Raw genomic sequence first — 20,797 nt, 5'->3', positions numbered from 1 at the left:
CTTCTACTCTGTGTTTATCTTTTGTAAAAATTCAGATTCACTGCAAGGGGAATACGTAGTTGACTATCCCTGTACCTCTTTTCATTTGCAACATGTGGATTCAGTGAGCTCTAATCAAAGCCTCACAAGAATGTGACCATACCCTCCCTCTTCTCTTCTCTTCTCTTCTCTTCTCTTCTCTTCTCTTCTCTTCTCTTCTCTTCTCTTCTCTTCTCTTCCCTCTTTCCCTTTTCCCCTCCTGCCCACTTTTTTTTCTCTTTAAATATTGAAGCTCTCCAAACCCTTTTTTGGAAAAAGTATGGATCACAGATGTTCCTGTGATTTTGTGTTCCTTTTTCCTGGGCACATCCCCAACCTTGGCAAAATAAACCTATAAATTGATTGAGGCTCGCCTCCAGTCATTTTCTTTGGTTTTACCCCAAGAATATCCTGAGAACTTTTTTAGCAACAAAGTAGTTGCTTGGTCAGTTTGTTAACTCCAGTTTGCCTTTCTGGGAAGATCTCCCCGGACATTTGGGAGGATTCCCTTTCTGAGGGCTGTACTTTGTAACAGCCCACTTTTGTTGCAAGGTGGAGTCACAGGATTTCAGTGAGACTAAACAATCACAATTGTTTTTGTTTGCCCAATTTAGAATTTTACAGTTTCCTTAGAGGCTTTGTTGGCTTTTGGTTTATCCGTGTTTCATTAACTCAGAAACCAGAGATCATGTTGAGTCATGATTGTTAAATCTACACCTTGACCTGCTGGTGCAGTTTTCCTACAGTAGACCTACTTGCCCTACGGTCTCCCTGGACCTCAGCTTTTGTGGGACACAATAGCCTGTAGTGAAAAAGTTTCTTAATCTGCCTCTTGCCTCCAGGAAGCAGCCCAGTGGATAATTCTTTCCAAAAGAGATCTGTTGATGTCTTTGTTAGAAGGAAGTGCCTAGGAGGGAAAGCCTGCGGGTGCAAAGGATGAGGCATTTCTAGTGTCCCAATTTCTTTCCTGCCACTCTAACTTTAGGATGGGATACAAATTTGGCTTTTAATAGTCATCAAAGTTCAAAGGTGTGTAATTCTTACAGGACACTTTATGTCTTGTAAAAATAAGAGCTAATAATAGAGTAATTTTGAAGATGAAATGAGATAATATATGTAAAACAAAAATAAATGATAGCTATTGCTATGATTATGATTATAGCTATGTATAGGATTAAATGAGTGTTTTGCAAATGTGCAAACAGAATGTTTAGACTTATGTCAATCTGAGGAGTCTAAATATTGTGATCACATAGAAGAATTAGGTGATGCGAATATCAGGAGAGATTAATCCTGGAGCTGCGCTGAATTGAACAGAGTAATTGGTGTATTTTAAAATTCAGCAGAGGCCGGGCGTGATGGCTCATGCCTGTAATCCCAGCACTTTGGGGGGCCGAGGCAGGTGGATCACAAGGTCAGGAGTTAAGACCAGCCTGGCCAACATAGTGAAACCTCGTCTCTACTAAAAATACAAAAAATTAGCTGGGTGTGGTGGCTCGCGCCTGTAGTCCCAGCTACTCAGAAGGCTGAGGCAGGAGAATCTCTTGAACCCTGGAGGCGGAGGTTGCAGTGGGCCGAGATCAAAGCCATTGCACTCCAACCTGGGCGACAGAGTGAGACTCTGTCTCAAAAAATAAAAAATAAAATAAAGTAAAATAAAATTCAACACATAACATTTCTGATGTGGAATTTGCCATAGTTTTGAAACTATAACAGCAATTACTAGAGTGTCTTTAGTTTTGTTATTGTGGCTAGGATGCTTTATTCTGGTTTGGTTCAGGTGTACCAGATTCACAGAAAGGGACACTGCACCATGTGAGCCTTTAGGCAAATATGGATCTTAAGAAATCTATCTATAATTTTAATAATGTTAGAGGCCTATACAATTGGATTTTTAAATGTTGAATTTTCTTAAACCTGTTTGTTTAGGAAAGTTTGCAAGCAGTTTGACTAGATAGCATGTTGCTATAAAGAAACTAACATATAACTTCCCTTTAACATTTTTATATCATTCTATTAGCTTTAAACTGTTTCTAGAAGATGGCATTTTGGATCTTTAAAAAACAAAATCTCTGGGAGCTCAGACTTCTCACAAAAATGGTGTTAATTCATACATGGAAGAAAGAGACATACTTTTGGCACCAAAAGATTTAAATATGTAGATATATAAAAGACTCATCTGGCCTCAAAAACAAGATAAAGATCTCTGTGGACCAGAAACAGAACAAAAATGCAGTGTGGAGTCTCAGACCTACTCCAGGTCCAGAAGCAGGCAGGGAAAGGCAGTGAGGAAAGTTGCTCCTGCTGGCTAAGGAAACTGAAAGTATTAATACTTGAAGTGAGACAAGGGACTAGATTCAAGTTTCTGTTTGAAATCAGAGCCTGCGGGTCTATGAGGTAGCTCCTTTCTCTCCATCCTGAAAGGAGACCTAAAAATTCTACAGCCGCCTGCTACATGGGGCTTCATATGTGTAGTTGTAGGCCTAGGAAATTTGAAGACACCACCTGCAGTCAGCGGCCTGTTCAATTCCAGAGGGCACCATTCACATAGACCCAGAGTTGTGCAGTACACAACCTGCAGTCATATAGCTGTGGCCTTGCAGACAAAGCTCAGCCCTTTCACTAAAAGCATTCTTGTGATAATTAACAACAGCTGACTACTGGCCTGGCACGGTAGCTCACGCCTGTAATCCCAGCACTTTGGGAGGCCAAGGCAGGCGGATCATGAGGTCAGGAGATTGAGGCCATCCTGGCTTACACGGTGAAACGCCGTCTGTACTAAAAATACAAAAAAATTAGCCGGGTGTGGTGGCACACGCCTGTAATCCCAGCTACTCAGGAGGCTGAGGCGGAAGAGTCCCAGCTTGAACCTGGGACGCGGAGGTTGCAGTGAGCCGGAGATCACGCTATAGCACTCCAGCCCAGGAGACAGTGCGAGACTCCGTCTCAAAACAAACAAACAAAAAGCAGCCGACTACTGAGAGCAGTGTTTTTCCTCCAGCCTTCTCAAGTAGAGGTGTTTTTCTTTGATGCGCTGCATATCACCGGATCTGGTTAGATGTCTTCCTTACTCCTCCTTGCTGATTCTAGACCATTATAACCTCCTCTTCCCTAAAAAACTCTAGCTCCTTTGAAACACTTGATATCAGACTACTCCCCTCTTTACAGTCATTCCTCCTACGCCTTGAAGAGGTGAGCAAAAATATTCATGTCTTTTTCTTCACCACTAGTTCTGGAATTGTTTTTTAAGTTCTTTTTAAACAGTCTGAAAGATAAGAACTATTTTCATTTTAACATTACCATAGTAACATTCACATTTCCCCAGTCTTTTCCTAACGTCTTTCTACAGTAACAAATCACATTTCTCCAATTATTTTCTAAATATATTTTTCTAGTTGGTTTGTTTTTATCAGGAAATAAAGCCCCACATTGCATTTAATTAATTTGTCTCTTAAGTCTTTTAAAATCTGAAACAACTTCTTCTTATTTATTTACTTACAATTTATTTGTTAAAGGAACCAGGTTATTCTGTTGAATTTCCCACATTCTGTATTTGACTGATTACATCTTTGTGGTATGATTGCATTTATTTATTTATTTTTATTTACTTATTTATGTATTTATTTTTTCAAGACATGTTCTCACTTTATCACCCAGGCTAGAGTGCAGAGGCACAGTCACGGCTCACGGTAGTCTTGCCCTCCCAAGCTCAAACGATCCTCCCACTTCAGCCTCCCGAGTAGCTGGGACCACAGGCGTCTGCTACCACGCCTAGCTAATTTTTTTTGTTTGTTTGTTGTAGAGACAGGGTCTCACTTTGTTGCCTGGGCTGGTTTTGAACTCTGCCCACCTCAGCCACCCAAAGTGCTGGGAATAAAGGCACAAGCCACCATGCCCAGCCTTGATTACAATTAATATGTTCATTTATCCTGTGTTTCCTCTAGACTGGTTATTGGATTAGAGCCTTAGGCGATGCTGTGCACTTCCTGTTGCATTAAATCAGGAGGCACATATGTCTGCTTGTCTCTCTTTTAGTGATGTTAAGATTTGATCAGTGTGTTCAGGTATTAGAAACCTGATTCATCTATCATATAGTTTCCCACTGGGTTTTTTACCTTAATGCCTTTAGCTGCCATTAATGATAGTTGTTTAGACCTTTTTTTTCATTGGGGGTTGTGAAATAGTAACATTGTAATTCTATCATTCCTTCCACATTTATTAGCTAGAATTCTCGTATGAAAGACTTTGTTTGCCTCCTCAACCATTAGGTTACCCTATGGGGAATGGTAACAAATGCGGATTTTCCTATTTGCCAATTTTCAAATAAGTTGGTTTCCTAGCATGCCCAGTAAATTTCTTTTTTGTTGTCATTGATGTTATCATTATAAACTTGTAGATTTTAACATTTTCTGTGTGTTTCAACCCATCGTGGTTATTCTCTATAATGCTCAAATTGTCTCATCTTTGGCCAGTTGGCTCCTATGTTCTTTTGACTGATTTCAATAGCTTCCTTGCTTTCTGGTATGACAAGATGTTTCAGGCTTCTTTTGTACAGACCACAGTCAGATCTGTAAATAACGTGTGTTCATTGCTACTGATTTAATCATTACTTCTAGACAAATTTTTTTTTCTTTTTTCTTTGTACTTGAGCCTACACTGGGAAGAAATGTTTTTGTTTTTGACAGATAAAAATACATCACAAGTTTATGCTGAGGTTTCTAATTTAAATTTAAGATTATAGGGTTTTACTCTTGATTTTTTTAAGAGCAACACTTCTCTGACCAGAAAATTTTGGTTCCTAAAAATATTATATCCCCAAATATAGTTTGAAAATAACAATATTAATATTATTCTAATAATATATTACTGAATACTGTTTAAGATTTCTCATTTTTTTTAAATGTGAGCAAGTCCATATCTTCATATTCTTCCGTTTCTTAGATAAAAGGTATCATACTATACACGCTGTTCTGCATCTTGCCTTTTTTTTTTTTTTTTTTTTTTTTGAGACGGAGTCTTACTCTGTCACCCAGGCTGGAGTGCAATAGCACGATCTTGGCTCACTGCAAGCTCCGCCTCCTGGGTTCACGCCATTCTCCTGCCTCAGCCTCCCGAGTAGCTGGGACTACAGGCACCCACCACCACGCCCGGCTAATTTTGTGTATTTTTAGTAGAGACGGAGTTTCACCGTGTTAACCAGGATGGTCTTAATCTCCTGACCTCGTGATCTGCCCGTCTTGGCCTCCCAAAGTGCTGGGATTACAGGCGTGAGCCACCGCGCCCGGCCACATTTTTTTACTTTACTACATCTCATGGACATCTATAGATCTTCCTCATTCCTTTTTATAGCTGTATGTATAGACACTTTATGTCTCTATATGTGTGACTATATCAGTTTATACAACCTGTCCCTTATCAATAGACATTTGGGCTATTTCCGGTCTTTTGTTATTACTAATAGTGCTGCAGTGATAGTCTGTGCATACGGTATTTTATAGTTTTGCTTGTTTATCTTTGGGATGGAACTCTAGAAATGAGATTGCTGGGTCAATATTTTGGTGGAGATGGGAGTTAGACAGCAGATAGTAAAAAAAAAAAAAATAACATACCTGTTTATTCTGTTTGGTCTGCTGTAACAAAATACCATAATCTGGGTAGCTTATAAACAACAGAAGTTTATTTCTCACAGTTTTGGAAGCTGGGAGTCCAAGATCAAGGTGCCAGCAGATTTAGGGTCTGGCAAGGGCCCACTTTCTAATTCATATATGGTGCCTTCTTGCTGTGTCCTTGCTTGGTGCAATGCGCAAGGCAGCTCTCTGGGGCCTCTTTTATAAGAGCACTAATCCCATTCATAAGGGCTCATAACCTTCCAAAGGCTCCACCTGCTGATACTGTCATACTGGTGATTAGGTTTCAAAATATGAATTTTGAAGACACAAACATTTAGATCATGGCAGTGCCTGGTAGGCATAAGTACTTCTTTGAAGTACTTATAAGAAGTTAGATTTACCTTCCTGTTTTTCTTTCCATACCCTTTCATTGTTCATTAATATTATAATTGTCACATTATATTTAGAAAAATGGTAACATTTTGAGGAGAACTTAAAGCAGTATTAATTTGTAGGTATAATTACGTTTTTTTCCTCTATTTTTCACCTCTTACTGTGCTGCCATACCCATTCTGGTATTGGGCAGAGATTAGGTAAATTTAATTTGCTCAACGTTTTTTTTAATTTCTTGCACTTTGTTCGTCAACTTCAAGATTTTTGTCCAATACTGCCAAATATTAAAATCCTTGCAAAATAGTCTGTTACAAACTTTTATGATAAATCTGACTGTCATAAGCAAATCTCTCTCTGTTAGTTGCTGCTTGGCTTTTTTAGACACTGTCTCTGTGTTTTTGCATATGAAAATACCTTTCCCCATTCCTTGCAGCTTGGCTTCTTCACCATGCAATTGGTTTGTTTACCAGTACCTCCTACCCCACTTTTGATTTTTAAAGCAATTATGTCTCTTCTTTTAGAATGTATATTTTTAAGTAAAATCTAACCCCAAAAAGAGATATTCTTACCATTTTGGGCAGAAATCACATAGAATCTTTCCAACTTCAATATGCCACCCTCCTTTGACTATATCTCAGTGTTGGAATATTTTTTATATCACTCCATTGCTACATCATTAAGTTTGGCTTGCAAGTTAGAAATCTCTGTGGTCTTTTTCTACTTATTTCTAAGAGATTTTCTGTATCTCTACTTTGTTGGTTGGTTTTTTTAATATTAGGTATACTACCTTATGCCTAGTTTCTATTAAATTCTTTTTTATATGATTAGATAATCAGTAGTGCATTGAATTTTTTTGTGTTTCAAAATTTTGCTAACTTATGTAAATAAAATTTGAATATGTTTTAATGATGTTTGTTGGCATTTTTTTTTCCTTGTTTAGGTTCGTAATGTTCTTAATGATGCAGTGGATTTACTGGAATTCCGTGATAGAGTCATTAAAGCATCTTTGAACTACGCACACTTAGTTGTTTCAACGTCTCTTCAATGTTACGTGTTCTCGTAAGCATCTTGCATTTCTTAAAAATTCAGAGTTTTGTCTATGCTGAGGAGTTTATTTTCAGGATTTCACATCAGCGTGGTTTGGTTTAAGCTTAACTTTCTCGAAACCTCAGCTATCCTGAACTACCTCAAACCAGGAAGTGAGAGAAAGTGAACATAGAGCAGTGAAAATAGATCTAATAAGGTTTGTACATCAACAGTTAATAGTCAGGCGAGGTGCAATGGCTCATGCTTGTAACCCCAGTACTTTTGGAGACCAAAGCAGGAGGATTGCTTGAGTCCAGGAGCTTGAGACTAGCATAAGCAGCACAGTGAGACCCCATCTCTACAAAAATTTTTTGAATTAGCTGGGCATGGTGGTGCGCACTGTGGTCCTAGCTTCTCAGGAGGCTGGGACTGGAGGATTGCTTGAGCCAAGGAGGTCTAGGGTGCAGTGAGCTGTGACCCTACCACTGCACTCCAGCCTGGACAACAGAGTGAGACCCTGTGTCAAATAATAAATAATGGCTTTATTTAACAGTTGGCTTACAAAATTCTTGAAAACTTAGTAACTAGTACAAGCTGGCTCTAGCATGCTACCAGTTGATTCCTCAACTATCCAAAAAACTCATGTAACCACTATGATGCTTTCAAGAGTTAGAAATAGTTAAGGATTTTTTAAAAATTTTGTCCTTATTATTTGTAACATTACGTAGTTATAGTTTAGTCACTGAATATACAATTGAGATGGAGACTATATGTGTCTCATTCACCACTATATGTCTAGCACCTAGCACAGTGCCCAATGTGTTGTGAGTACTTAATAAATACTTTTGAATTAATAAATGAATTAAAATATGTAAAGTATAGCATCATCTTGGTATCCTAAAGTCTAATAGTACACAACACAAAGGTATTTAATTAACAACTGCTACAACTATATATTTTAAAATTCCCACTCACTATATATAAACCTGCTACTAATCAGAATCTGCAATTTGGGACAAATAGCCAAATCTGAAGTAATGAAATAGAAGAAACAGAGGTGAGTGGATAAAGAAATAAGCAATTTAATTTTATGTGAGTTTTTTTTTTTTTTTTTTTTTCTTACATGAGAGCAAAAGAGGAACAGTAAGAATTTGGGAAAATTCAAAAAAGATACCAAGTTAAGCAGCTGAGATGTGGGGAAGGGATTATAGAATGTGAGAAAACCATACAATCACTTTAATGCAGATAGGTGTTTGAATAATTAATTTTCATGGGGCAGGGGAGAACAGAGATCTCTTCAGTTTAGTGTTTATTTGTTTGTTTGAGGGAAGATAAGGCTCTTAATTTCCCCATAATAACTTCCCCATTATTCTACTAGTTATAGTGGCAAGGACATAATGTTTGAATCTGTAGGATTAGTATCATTAGGTGTTACATGTATTAGAGAAGTTGCCTTTAAAAATACCCAAAGTTTAGCAGCTATTAATTTTTTTTTGGTCATTCTACTTTTCCCTTACAAGTTTTTTGTTTTTTGTTTTTTTTTCTGAGAGGGGTCTCTCTCTGTGGCCCAGGCTGGAGTGCAGTGGCACGATCTCAGCTCACCTCAAGCTCCGCCTCCCGGGTTCACGCCATTCTCCTGCCTCAGCCTCCCGAGTAGCTGGGACTACAGGCGCCAGCCACCACGCCCGGCTAATTTTTTTGTATTTTTAGTAGAGACGGGGTTTCACCGTGTTAGCTAGGATGGTCTCGATCTCCTGACCTCGTGATCCGCCCACCTCGGCCTCCCAAAGTGCTGGGATTACAGGCGTGAGCCACCGCGCCCGGCCTCCCTTACAAGTTAATGTGCGGCAAATTTAAGATTGCTTTTCTTCTTTTCTGTTTGAACCTTGCCTCCCCTCTTTGATTGTCAAGACATTTATTAAGGTACAAAATATTAATACCAGGATGCAGCAGTGGTTATGAAATGCCAGGATGCAGTAGTGGGAATGAATCACCACGAAAACATATTTCATAAAGTTTTAAAAGCCTACTAGCATTTTAGATAATAATGACTGTCATTTATTGAGCAACTGTTACACTGTCTTTCATGTTTATTATTATTCTGATTTGAAAGCTGAAGCTAAAGGACATAGAGAATGATTAGATAACTTGCCTTACATCAGATTATTGACTTTGTTACTAAAGGAAAGTGGGGATTTGAATCCAAGTTCTTAATAACTGTTGGCTCTTTTTTAGTAATAAAAATATAATTATAAAAACAGACATGCAAGTAGTTTACTAGTTTATATGAAAAGAAGTTGCAGAAAAAGAAAACAATATATAAGCATTCTATATTAAATTTTCATTTGATTTTTCAGATAATTATATTAATATTCTTGTTCTATTCAGCATTTATAGCTTAGGGAGTCTATATTTCCATGGCATTTATGTATCTCTCAGTTGTCAGGAATCTCAGATATTTTCTTAGGGGGCATTAAAAAAACCCTCACATAATCACTATTTTTCTTATCAACTTTCTTGACAAAGAATGAAGGTTAATTAATAAAGTATTTTGTGATTTTTTTCTAAAGTGCAAAAGCATATATCTTTATCATATCTATGAACCCCAGACTAATTAATAATCAGTAATTAATAATCACTAATTATTAGCAGTTCTTTATTTGTTATTTTGCCTTGTCCATGTATTTACTTACTGAAATTATTATCAGAATCTTTACATTAGTCAAGATTAGTTGCCTACCTGTTTGCTTACTCACTGCTTCCTTCCCCTTCCCTCCTCCATCTTCTGGATTTGAACATGAGATTTAATCTGATTTAGAGAATCGGCTTTATGAAAGTTACTGAAATTCAGAATATATAGAAATAATAAAACTTATTTTAAACTGTGGAACAACTTTTATTATTTAAGGATGAGTTTTTCTGTTTGTAAATGTTCTCTTTACCCACCCAAATCTTTGATTGATGTTACCCTATAAAAACAAAATGATTTGCTTGTTCATTTATTAATCAATTTATTCAATAAGCATGTTCATGGCTTACATTTATATAGTATTTTAGAGTTTACAGAATGCTTCACAGAAATATTTTCATTTCAACCCAACAATAACATTGGGAGGTCTGCAGGAAAAATAATCATGTTCATCATATTACTGTTATTAGTTTCTGTTTGCCTGGTACCTGCTTTATAACAGGTAGTTTGCCAGACACTATGTAAGTCATCATTATCCCCATTTTACAAATAAGGAAACTAATGCTTAGCAGGTTAAGCTTAAGATCAAGTGGCTGACAGGTGGTGAAGCCATATTTCTAATCCAGATATGTCTAACAAAAAGCTATCATCTCTTCATTATGCCATGCTGCTGCTGTTTTTTTTAATGAGAATCATTAGATGACTTGCCCAAACTCACAGAGCCGATAAATGGCAGAACTCAAACTTAGAATTCCCCAATTCACATGTTGTAATACCTCCAGTAAACATTTATTGGATTCCCATTATGTGCTAATTGCTGGAGATACAGAGTCTCTGCTTTTTAGTTGGGGACACAGACACATCAAGGAATAATTTCAGAACAATGCACCAAATGCTGTAATAGAAGTATGTATATAATTACTATGAAACTAAAGTCACTTTATTTAAAATGAATACCTATCTACTTATTTAAAAGTATTTGCTATTTTAAATGTTAATACATATCCATTTTACTTGTCTTTTAGCACGAAGAACTGGAACACACCAATTATATTTGATCTCAAAGAAGGAACTGTTAGTTTAATTCTGCAGGCAGAAAGGTAATTTATTATGTTTAACTGTTGGATCTGGGGTTAAAATAAATAGCATTAAAGCACTCTTTAATAAAAACATCCAATTAAAAGAATGATATACTAATCATTTAGAACAAATCTGTTTCTATTATACATTTTAGAATAAAAAGAAAAGAATAAAGTTTTTTAAATCAGTGATTCTGAAACATTTTAGTCTCTGAATTTCTTAACATTCTTAGAAAATTACTGAGGGTTATATGTGGGTTAAATATATCAGTATTTACAGTATTAGAAATTGAAACAAATTTTAAAGCTATTTATTTTAAATGATGAGAATAAACTCATTACAAGTAAATATCCGAGTGATGACATGAGAGAATGGGAGCAACCTAGGTAGATAACTAGTAAAGAATTTTTACCTCATGGCCCCCCTATTTTCTGTTCTGCTTTGTTTTAAATATTGGTTGAAACTCTTTGGTTTCATGGGCCTACTGGGCTGTGACCTGAAGTTTGAAAACTAGTTTTCTCTACTAAGACATTCAGTGTATACAGGACTAAGAAATGCCAGGCAATTAACTGGAGTAAATTAGGAATAGCTATTAGTCAAGAACCTACGCTTTTCCATGAAAACTGTCAATTAGTCTCTTGCGTACAGCAATAGCCTACTGCATCAGAGGAGGACTTAGCTACAACCCAATAAAGCTTGTTAAAAATTGTGAAAATATAATCGACAGTTACCTAAAATATCTACCCATAAAACATTTGCCCCAAAACCATGCGCTTTATTCCTCATCCCTTTACTCATCATGTAGGCAGCTCTTAATAGTGTTTATTATCAGCTTTTCTAGCCCACAGCTTTTTATAAATAGAAAACCAGAAGAAGAATGGTACTGGTGGACTGCTAGAGGCTGGCACAATGACAGGAAGAAAAGTGGTTGCCTGGCAAGGGAACATGGAGAAAACTAAAAGCACAGAACTGTGTAGCTGAGTAGTATAAGGATTCTGCACACCAACAGATTCTTATGAGTATCAAAGTTATCAGTTAAATAGTGAAAAATGTGATCACCGTATTGATGACCTTGAGTGACCAATGAAGTGTCATATCAAATTTTATGTTATCTATTTAATGAAATTGAAATATATGAATTGTTTAGTTATACCATAAATTTTTTAAGTCATTTTTGTCATTTAAAAGGTAAAATGTCAGCTATCTAAAAAACATATATCTGAAATGCTTTTTACTCTAACAGTTCCAAATAAATTCATTTATACATTATTTATAAATGTATTTATTGAGTATACTCTTAATAAAGACATATATTAATGGCATAAATAGCCAAAAAATTTAGTCACTGCCTATCATTGGTCTTATTTATGCAATTAGAGATGTTTGCCCCTTGAAACAGGGTGTTTACTCACAAGTAGGTTAAAAGCTATAGTGTCTTATTTGGAAACAAAAATACTTTTAGTACGGAGACAAAGGAATATATACTAATATATGTCACTTTGTCAAGTTTAGCAAGTATTGTTTTCATAAACCAATATGTATGACCATACACCAGTGTGTAAGGGCCCAACCCTTCAATTAAATAAACTACCTACCAATCCTCAAGTATTAATTAAAGTGTATATAGTTGGTGTTCATTAGATACTAATTTTTCATTGGTTTTGGTGTTTATTTCCTTTTTGTTTCCATAGCAAAAAAAGAACAATTAGCAATTCCTAAATCAAGAACCAATTCTGAATCAAGGATATTTAAAACATTAAACATAAGATTTTGAAAAGTAATAATGTCTTCAGCATTAAGGAAACAGGCACACCCATATAGCCATAGTATGTGTGTAAATCAATACAACTTTTCAAAGGGCAGTATAACAATATATATTTAAACATTTTAAATGTATGCTCTTTAATCCAGTAATTGCATTTCTAGAAGCTGAACTAAGGAAATAAGTAGGGCAGACATATGGAGGTGTATATACACTGTAGACATTCTTTAAAACAGTGAATAATTTGAAACAAATGTGTATCGGGGAATGAGTGAGTTAGTAAAGCAATATACTATTGCCATAGTTATCTCTATGGAGGTAGGATCTCAAGAGGTCTTTTGTTTTCTCTGTATTGCTTGAATTATTTTGTACAATATTCATAAATTTTCAAAGGAAAAATATAACAGCCATAAAATATTTATGTTTCGAGTTAATAAAAAAGTAACAACAGAGAGCCCTATGCCTTAAATATGGTTGTCAATATAGCAGATGAATCTGACCCTGTGGCAAAAAAATATGAGTTTTTAGATATGAATACATACTGATAGTCACCATATGATTTTAAAGTCACAACTACCTTATTTTAATAAATGCTTGCCCTAATGTTAATTTTTTTAGTCATTTTCACTACTTTAGACTTTAACCACTATTTAATCTTTAATTATTTTTAGCATAATCTTTAGTTATAAAATATGTATTAAGACTGTTTCATGAAACAAATAGCACCTGGCATTAACATGACTATATTGTAAACTCTAAGATTTTTTGATTGTCTTTGTATAGAATCTTCTTTAGGAAAGGAAATGAATTGTGGGTATAATGTAAAAGAAGTCAAAATTTTAGTGTATAGGGTGATGATTATGGACCTTTTCATTTTTCTTCTTCTACTTCATAATAAAACAAAAACCGAGAAAACAAACCAAAACAACCAATGCTGGTTTTCAGTGTTTGAAATGTTTTATTCCTTATATATCTACACATTTATATTAATTGTAAGATTTAGATTTTTTTTCCCAAGGATAAACTATTCTGTAATATAAAAACGAAAATATAATATATTCCTATTTGAGAATCTATTTCTATTCTTTATTTTTTAGACATTTTCTTCTTGTAGATGGTAGTAGTATCTATTTATATTCATATGAAGGGCGCTTTATTTCATCTCCAAAATTTCCTGGAATGAGAACAGATATTCTGAATGCACAGACTGTATCTTTGAGTAATGATACCATAGCAATAAGAGACAAAGCTGATGAAAAAAGTAAGTACATTTTTATAATTTTTCCTGTCAAATATGAAAATTTGTTAAAACTATAAAATTTGTTAACACTATAAAATTTTCATAAATTAACTTACATTTTCTACCAATACATCAACTTTATAGAAAAAGAATTATGAGCTTTCTAATTTGTTTTCAAAACATGAGTTAATTAAACAGCTAAAGTTGTCATACTATATCCAGTTAATGGGACAAATAGATATTGTCACAACATCAAAGATCAGTAATAAGGAAAAAATCTTTATCGTAGCTGCGTAGCTGTTGGTAGAGAGTTTGAATTTAATGTTGTGGTCCTAAAAACATATATTAATGTTTAAGTTTTTGATCTTTTTAAATATTCCCTTTTTCTTCATTTGGTAACATAGTAAATATTGCACTTCATTGAACTATTTAATTTGTTTATATTTTTAAATTCATATTTTAAGTTAATTGAAAGAAAGGTATGAATAAGTTAAATTTTCTGTTTAAAAATCTAGGCCACATTAGTATTCATAAATAAATATAAGTATGTGATTGCACTCAGTTTCCAGGTCCCTTCTCAAGAGGTTGCTGGTGGGGTGGAGGGCTGAAAAGTGCTCAACTCTCTGAACATGAGATTGGTCTTTCTGGTGACCAGCCGCTATCCTGAAGCTATCTAGGGGCTCACCAGAGTCACCTTATTAGGATAACAAAGACACCTCTATCACTCAGAAAATCCCAAGCATTTTTGAAGCTACCTGCCAGGAGCCCAGGACAAAGACCAGACAAATTATTTATTCAACTACAGATCACCCCCTGGTCTATGACCATGGATCCCTTACGGCAAAAGGATCATTCCTGTCAATAGGTCCAGCATGAGTATGCCTAATGTTTGGAGGAATCAATATTGGGTAGAGATAGGAGGCTTTTAATTCCATTCCCAGTACATTCGATCATCACTATCAGTATTTATACTGTTACCAACAATTCCAGTGTTATATCATATTGTAAAATAGGAGTCAGAAGACACTAGCACATTACTAGAGTTCTACTAGTCATTAATAATTAGTCCAGTCTGGGCCAGGCACAGTGACTCACACCTGTAATCCCAGCACTTTGGGAGGCCGAGGTGGGCGGATCACGAGGTCAGGATATGGAGACCATCCTGGATAACATGGTGAAACTCTGTCTCTACTAGAATACAAAAAATTAGGTGGGCGTGGTGGCGGGTGCCTGTAGTCCCAGCTACTCAGGAGGCTGAGGCTAGAGAACAGCGTGAACCTGGGAGGCGGAGCTTGCAGTGAGCCAAGATCACGCCACTGCACTCCAGCCTGGGCGACAGAGTGAGACTCCGTCTCAAAAAAACAAACAAACAAAAAAACCCAAAAAACAAAAAACAAAATAATTAGTCCAGTCCATCATCATGTTTTGTGACCAAGTTGTCTTCAAGTTTAGACCTCTGAGGTTTGCAGGATTCCATTCAAGTTTGTCAAGTTCCAAGTAGGAGAGGTCTCAGCAATATATGGCTTCATCTTCTCATGTATCAGCTATAATTAAGCTAAGAAACAATATCATTCTTTTGCTCTGAGCCTCTTTTGAAGCATTAATGTAGTATTTTACTTATCGCATAACCCATTTATTCATTTCTTTACTCTCAGCTATTATTTCTCCTATCCATTTGTACAGAGCAAACAGGCTGTTTCCTCTACCAGCCAATAAAGCTGCATTCACTATTAAACCCCCAATCTCCAGATGTAGTGAAGGCACAACCCATCCTATCAGGTCCTTAGGAATTTTGACATTAAGGCTTAAAAGTATAGTTATAGTTTCTTTCTTGGGGACCATCCCTGCTTCTGGCATTTGTAGTGGTAGCCCTGGTCTTGGGACCATGGTGTCAAGTAGGAGAAGGTGATATAAGGAAGAAAGAAAAAAGTGTTTTGCCATACCAGCATCCTCCTTTCCCCTCCCCCTCTCCCTGAGATCCATCAAAAAAACAAAAGGAGGCCAAGGTGGGCAGATCACAAGGTCAGGAGCTCGACCAACTTGACCAACATGGTGAAACCCTGTCTCTACTAAAAATACAAAAATTAGCCGGCCATGGTGGTACGCACCTGTAATCCCAGCTACTCAGGAGGCTGAAGCAGGAGAATCGCTTGAACTTGGGAGGCGGAGGTTGCAGTGAGCCGAGGTTGTAGTGAGCCAAGATCGCACCACTGCACTCCAGTCTGGGTGACAGAGCGAGACTCTGTCTCAAAACAAAACAAAACAAAAAAACAGAGGAATCTATCTAGTGCAGGAATCTATCTCTTTGCTTCTCTCTTGCTGAATCCATACTCATGCAGGCATGCAAGCCAGTTCTTCATGCTTTCCCCTGTTTTAGAAAACCGCTGTTTTAACTTACCATTCTGATTCTTTACCAAACCATTACTCTGGGGAAGATATCTCTCTGCCCATTGTTGGACATTATGGATTGTAAAGTATGTTCCTTGGTCTGATGAAATGTGACTAGGTAGTCCAAATCAATGCATTATCTTCTCTGCTGGTTCTTTTATAATTCCCTCAGTATTTGCCAGGCTACCACTGGTTAAGCAAAGCCCAGTGCAGAGTCAGCATTTACTCATCTCAGGACCCTTTTGTAGCCCTCCAGGGCTACTGGCATGAGTCCAGGTTTCCAGCTATATATAGGGCCATCCTCCTGGGGAATCTGCCCTATAGCCATCTGCAGTCTGTCATGGGCAGACAGAAAGTTCTTGCTGGTATTTTGTGCCTCAGAGGATTTGAGAGGAACATTTCTAGATTTAGTTCATCTCTGCATTGCTGCAGCCCCCAGTGTTCACTTGCTTCATATACCCAAGGGGGCCACCTCAAGCAGGCATCCTGAGGTATTTGCTCATCAATTCCAATCACCTTTTGAACCTAGAAGGGGAAGTCTCCTGATAAGCAGTGATACGCCATACCTTAATGCACCCATCAAGTTCCCATAGTAAGTTCCTTGAAGGCTGTACCCTATATGGGCATTCCTATAACAGGCCAGTTTTCCATTGTCCTTCTTGCCTGACCATGTGACCATGGCCTGCAAGTTAATAAAAACTCAGATATCGAGGCAAACAGCATGCAGTGCGGCCCACCACACCTTCTTCTGTCAGGGGGTGGCCTTACAAATAAAACGTTGTATGTTCACAATAGAACTGCTATTCATAAACCAAGCAACTATCTGTTAGTTAATTGAGAGCTGTTTATAGGCCACTGTCCGAGTGTCAACAGAATTTGGCAGCTCCTCAAGTGGTTCCAAAGTCAGTCAGAGCAGGTAGACTCATGAATACACTGTAACTTTTTGTATTTCCCAGTAATGTGTTCCTACTCAATACATTTCCATTTTATTATGAAACTCTTCTGGGCATTGCCTTTCCTAGTAGAATCTGTCTCCAGTGTCACCCAAGATATTATGGGTACATTAGATTTCAAGATTATTTTCTATTCTTCGGTTATAGGGTCAGTTTCAATTAATGTCAGATAGCAAGCTAGTAATTGCCCCCAGATGGGAATTCTCTAGTCCAGAATCCCAGTAATTTTCACCGAGAGGTGTTCATAGGCTTTCTCCTGTAAGTTCCAATCTGTATTCTACCCAGGGTTATTGTATAGAGAATTCGTCCATACTAGTTCATATACTGATTGATATTCAAGGCCTGTTGAACTTGAGTAATCTTATTGATTCCCATTTTGCATTCCCAATTAATATTGCTTAAAGGGTGGATTTACATGCCTTCTGTTTCACGTTACTTGATAGAGGAAACGCTCTCCAGTCAGATGTAATATCAGTCCCCATAATACATTCTGGCAAATGAGACACAACTAAATATAAAGCTCGTTTGGGGCCAGGTGTGGTGGCTCACATCTGTAATCCCAGCACTTTGGGAAGCCAAGGCAGGCGGATCACCTGAGGTCAGGAATTCAAGACCAGCCTGGCCAACATGGCGAAACCCCGTCTTTACTAAAAATACAAAAAATTAGCCGGTGTCCCAGCTATTCGGGAGGGTGGGGCAGGAGAATCGCTTGAACCCAGGAGGCAGACTTTACAGTGAGCTGAGATCGCACCACTGCACTCCAGCCTGGTCAACTAGAGCAAAAACTCCGTCTAAAAAAAAAAAAAAAACTTGTTTAAATATACAAATTTTCATCCAAAACTTTCACCTTAATGCCATTAGCTCTTGCATTTCTATATCCTCTCAATCTAGTTGTGATTCCCATTAGGACTTTGTTTTCTTTTTTTTTTTTTTCCTTTTTTTGAGACACAGTCTCACTCTGTTGCCCAGGCTGGAGTTCAGTGGCATGATGTCGGCTCACTGCAACCTCCTCCTCCCAGATTCAAATGATTCTCCTGCTTCAGCCTCCTGAATAGCTAGTATTACAGGCATGCGCCACCACTCCCAGCTAATTTTTTGTAGTTTTAGGAGAGATGGGGTTTTACCATGTTGGCCAGGCTGGTCTCAAACTCCTAACCTCAAGTGATCTGCCCACCTCAGCATCCCAAAATGCTGGGATTACAGGTGTGAGCCTGGCCCCATTAGGACTTTCAGTAGTAGGTGGGTGAAGTGTTCCGGTCAGGCATAGTATCTATTCCCATGAAACATTCAGGTAAAGGAGACACAGCCTCTTCACATAAAGTCTGTTTAAACTCTCCAGTTTTCATTCAAACTTTCACCTTTCTTCTACCAACGCTTGCACTTCTGTACTCTTTCAATTTAATTGTAGTCTCCTTTAGGACTTCACCAGGGGGTTTTGGACCAAAGTACATGGCACTTTTGCATCAAGGTGTCTAGAGTCTTCTCCTCTCTACCCCCTGACCATTTTGCCTATTCATGTGCTTAAGGTGTTGGGTCTGCAGCTCAGAATTGAGCCAAGGAACCCAGTCTCTTTCCTGAATCTTTTTCTTGATTAAATTGGTAGACCATTGCTCCAGGTAATTCAAGGTCAGGTTTCTTGTTGCCATCTTTGCCTTTCTGCTTTCCAAATTCTTCCAAACTAAGATGAATAAAGCAGATTTGCTTAGCACTCTTAAATTTTGGGGCACTAGCAGGACCGCCCCATTGGTCCACCCAACCTCTGTGTTTTGATCCCAGACTCCCACACTGCTATGATGAGTCCCTTGACTCTCTCCTTTCTCTTTCCCTTTCATTTTACCCCCATCAGCATTTGCTTTTTCACCCCATTTCTTTAAAAAACAACCAAAAAAACTTTTGTTTTAGGTTCAGGGTACATGTGTAGGTTTGTTACATTGGTAAACGTTGTGTCATAGGGGTTTATTGTACAGATTATTTCATCACCTAGTTACTAAGCCTAGTACCCAATAATTATTTTTTCTGATCCTCTCCCTCCTCCCACTCTTCACCCTCAAGCCCCCAGTCTCTGTTTCCCTCTTTGTGTCCATGAGTTCTCATTATTTAGCTCCCACTTATAAGTGAGAACATGTGGTAATTGGTTTTCTCTTTCTGCATTAGTTTGTTAAGGATAATGGCCTCCAGCTCCATCAACATTCCCGCAAAGGACATGATCTATTCTTTTTTATGGCTGGACAGTATTCCATGGTGTATATGTACAACATTTTCTTTATCAGATCTGTCATTGATGGGCATTTAAGTTGACTCCATGTCTTTGCCATTGTGGATAGGTGTTGCAGTGAACATTTGCATGCATATGTCTTTGTGGCAGACTGATTTATATTCCTTTGGGTATACACCCAGTAATGGGATTGCTGGGTTGAATGGTAGTTCTGTTTTTAGTTCTTTGAGGAATTGCCACACTCCTCTCCACAATGATTGAACTAATTTACACTCCCACCAACAGTGTTAAACTATTCCCTTTTCTCCACAACTCACCAGCATCTGTTATTTTTTGACTTTTTAATAATAGCCATTCTGACTGGTATGAAATGGTATCTCATTGTGGTTTTGATTTATATTTCTCTAATGATCAGTGATACTGTGCTTTCGTTCATATGTTTGTTGGCCACATGTATGTCTTCTTTTAAGTTCCTGTCCTTTACCCAATTTTTAATGGGTTTTTTTTCTTAAAAATTTGTTAAGTTCCTTATAGATGTTGGATATTAGAGTTTTGTCAGATGCACAGTTTGCAGAAATTTTCTCCTATTCTGTAGGTTGTCTGTTTACTCTGTTGATAGTTTCTTTTGCTGTGCAGGTCTTAAATTTAATTAGATTCTATTTGTCAATTTTTGCTTTTGTTGTGATTGCTTTTGGCATCTTTGTCATGAAATCTTTCCTTGTTCCCATGTCCAGAATGGTATTGCCTAGGTTGTCTTCCAGGGTTTTTATAGTTTTGTTTGCTGTGTTTTCTTTCTTTTTTTTTTTTTTTTTTGAGATGGAGTCTCGCTCTGTCACCCAGGCTGGCGTGCAGTGACGTGATCTCGGTTCACTGCAAGCTCCACCTCCCAGGTTCACGTCATTCTCCTGCCTCGGCCTCCCGAGTAGCTGGGACTACAGGCACAGGCCGCCACGCCTGGCTAATTTTCTATATTTTTAGTAGAGACAAGGTTTCACTGTGTTATCCAGGATGGCCTCAATCTCCTGACCTTGTGATCCGCCCGCCTTGGCCTCCCAAAGTGCTGGGATTACAGGCGTGAGCCACCAAGCCCGGACCACACTGTATTTCTTAATAACTGTTTAAAGATTTTTTTCCCAGTTTGAATGAGTTTCTAGACACTTCCCTCTGTCTGTCCCCATTCTTTTATGGATCATTTTAGTCTTTTTCATGATTTGTTTCAGCATAACTTTTTCCTTTGAAAATGACTCTGAGGCTAGTGCCTGTTCCTTGAACTGGCAAGAATCCAGTATCTTTCCCAACACATTCGTTCCTTCATTTGGGGCCCTGAGGCTAGAGGCCATAATTTAGACTGGCCAGAATTTATATTTGATTCATCTCTTCCTTTCATTTTTAGCTGTTATATTATAGATAGCAATTACCAAGAG

The 20,797-nt window shown here is 37.5% G+C and overlaps 1 protein-coding gene across 8 annotated transcripts in view; it reads left to right on the top strand.

Moving 5' to 3' along the window:
* IFT80 (intraflagellar transport 80) overlaps positions 1 to 20,797 on the top strand; it is a 140,291-nt gene that overhangs the window by 76,833 nt on the left and 42,661 nt on the right. For all 8 annotated transcript variants that reach the window (XR_013413625.1, XM_077991616.1, XM_077991620.1 and 5 more), the window contains 3 exons: positions 6,961 to 7,079; positions 10,761 to 10,835; positions 13,675 to 13,838. Coding sequence is in view for 7 of the 8 variants with exons in the window: in XM_077991616.1 (XP_077847742.1) it covers positions 6,961 to 7,079; positions 10,761 to 10,835; positions 13,675 to 13,838 (358 nt within the window). In the remaining variant the exon portion in view is untranslated. The remainder of the gene's footprint in view (positions 1 to 6,960; positions 7,080 to 10,760; positions 10,836 to 13,674; positions 13,839 to 20,797) is intronic.

The sequence above is a fragment of the Macaca mulatta genome, chromosome 2 (genome assembly GCF_049350105.2).
Source record: "Macaca mulatta isolate MMU2019108-1 chromosome 2, T2T-MMU8v2.0, whole genome shotgun sequence".
Taxonomy (NCBI): Eukaryota; Metazoa; Chordata; class Mammalia; order Primates; family Cercopithecidae; genus Macaca; species Macaca mulatta.
The sequence above is the reverse complement of the archived record's forward strand: the minus strand, read 5'-3'. Positions and strand labels throughout refer to the sequence as shown.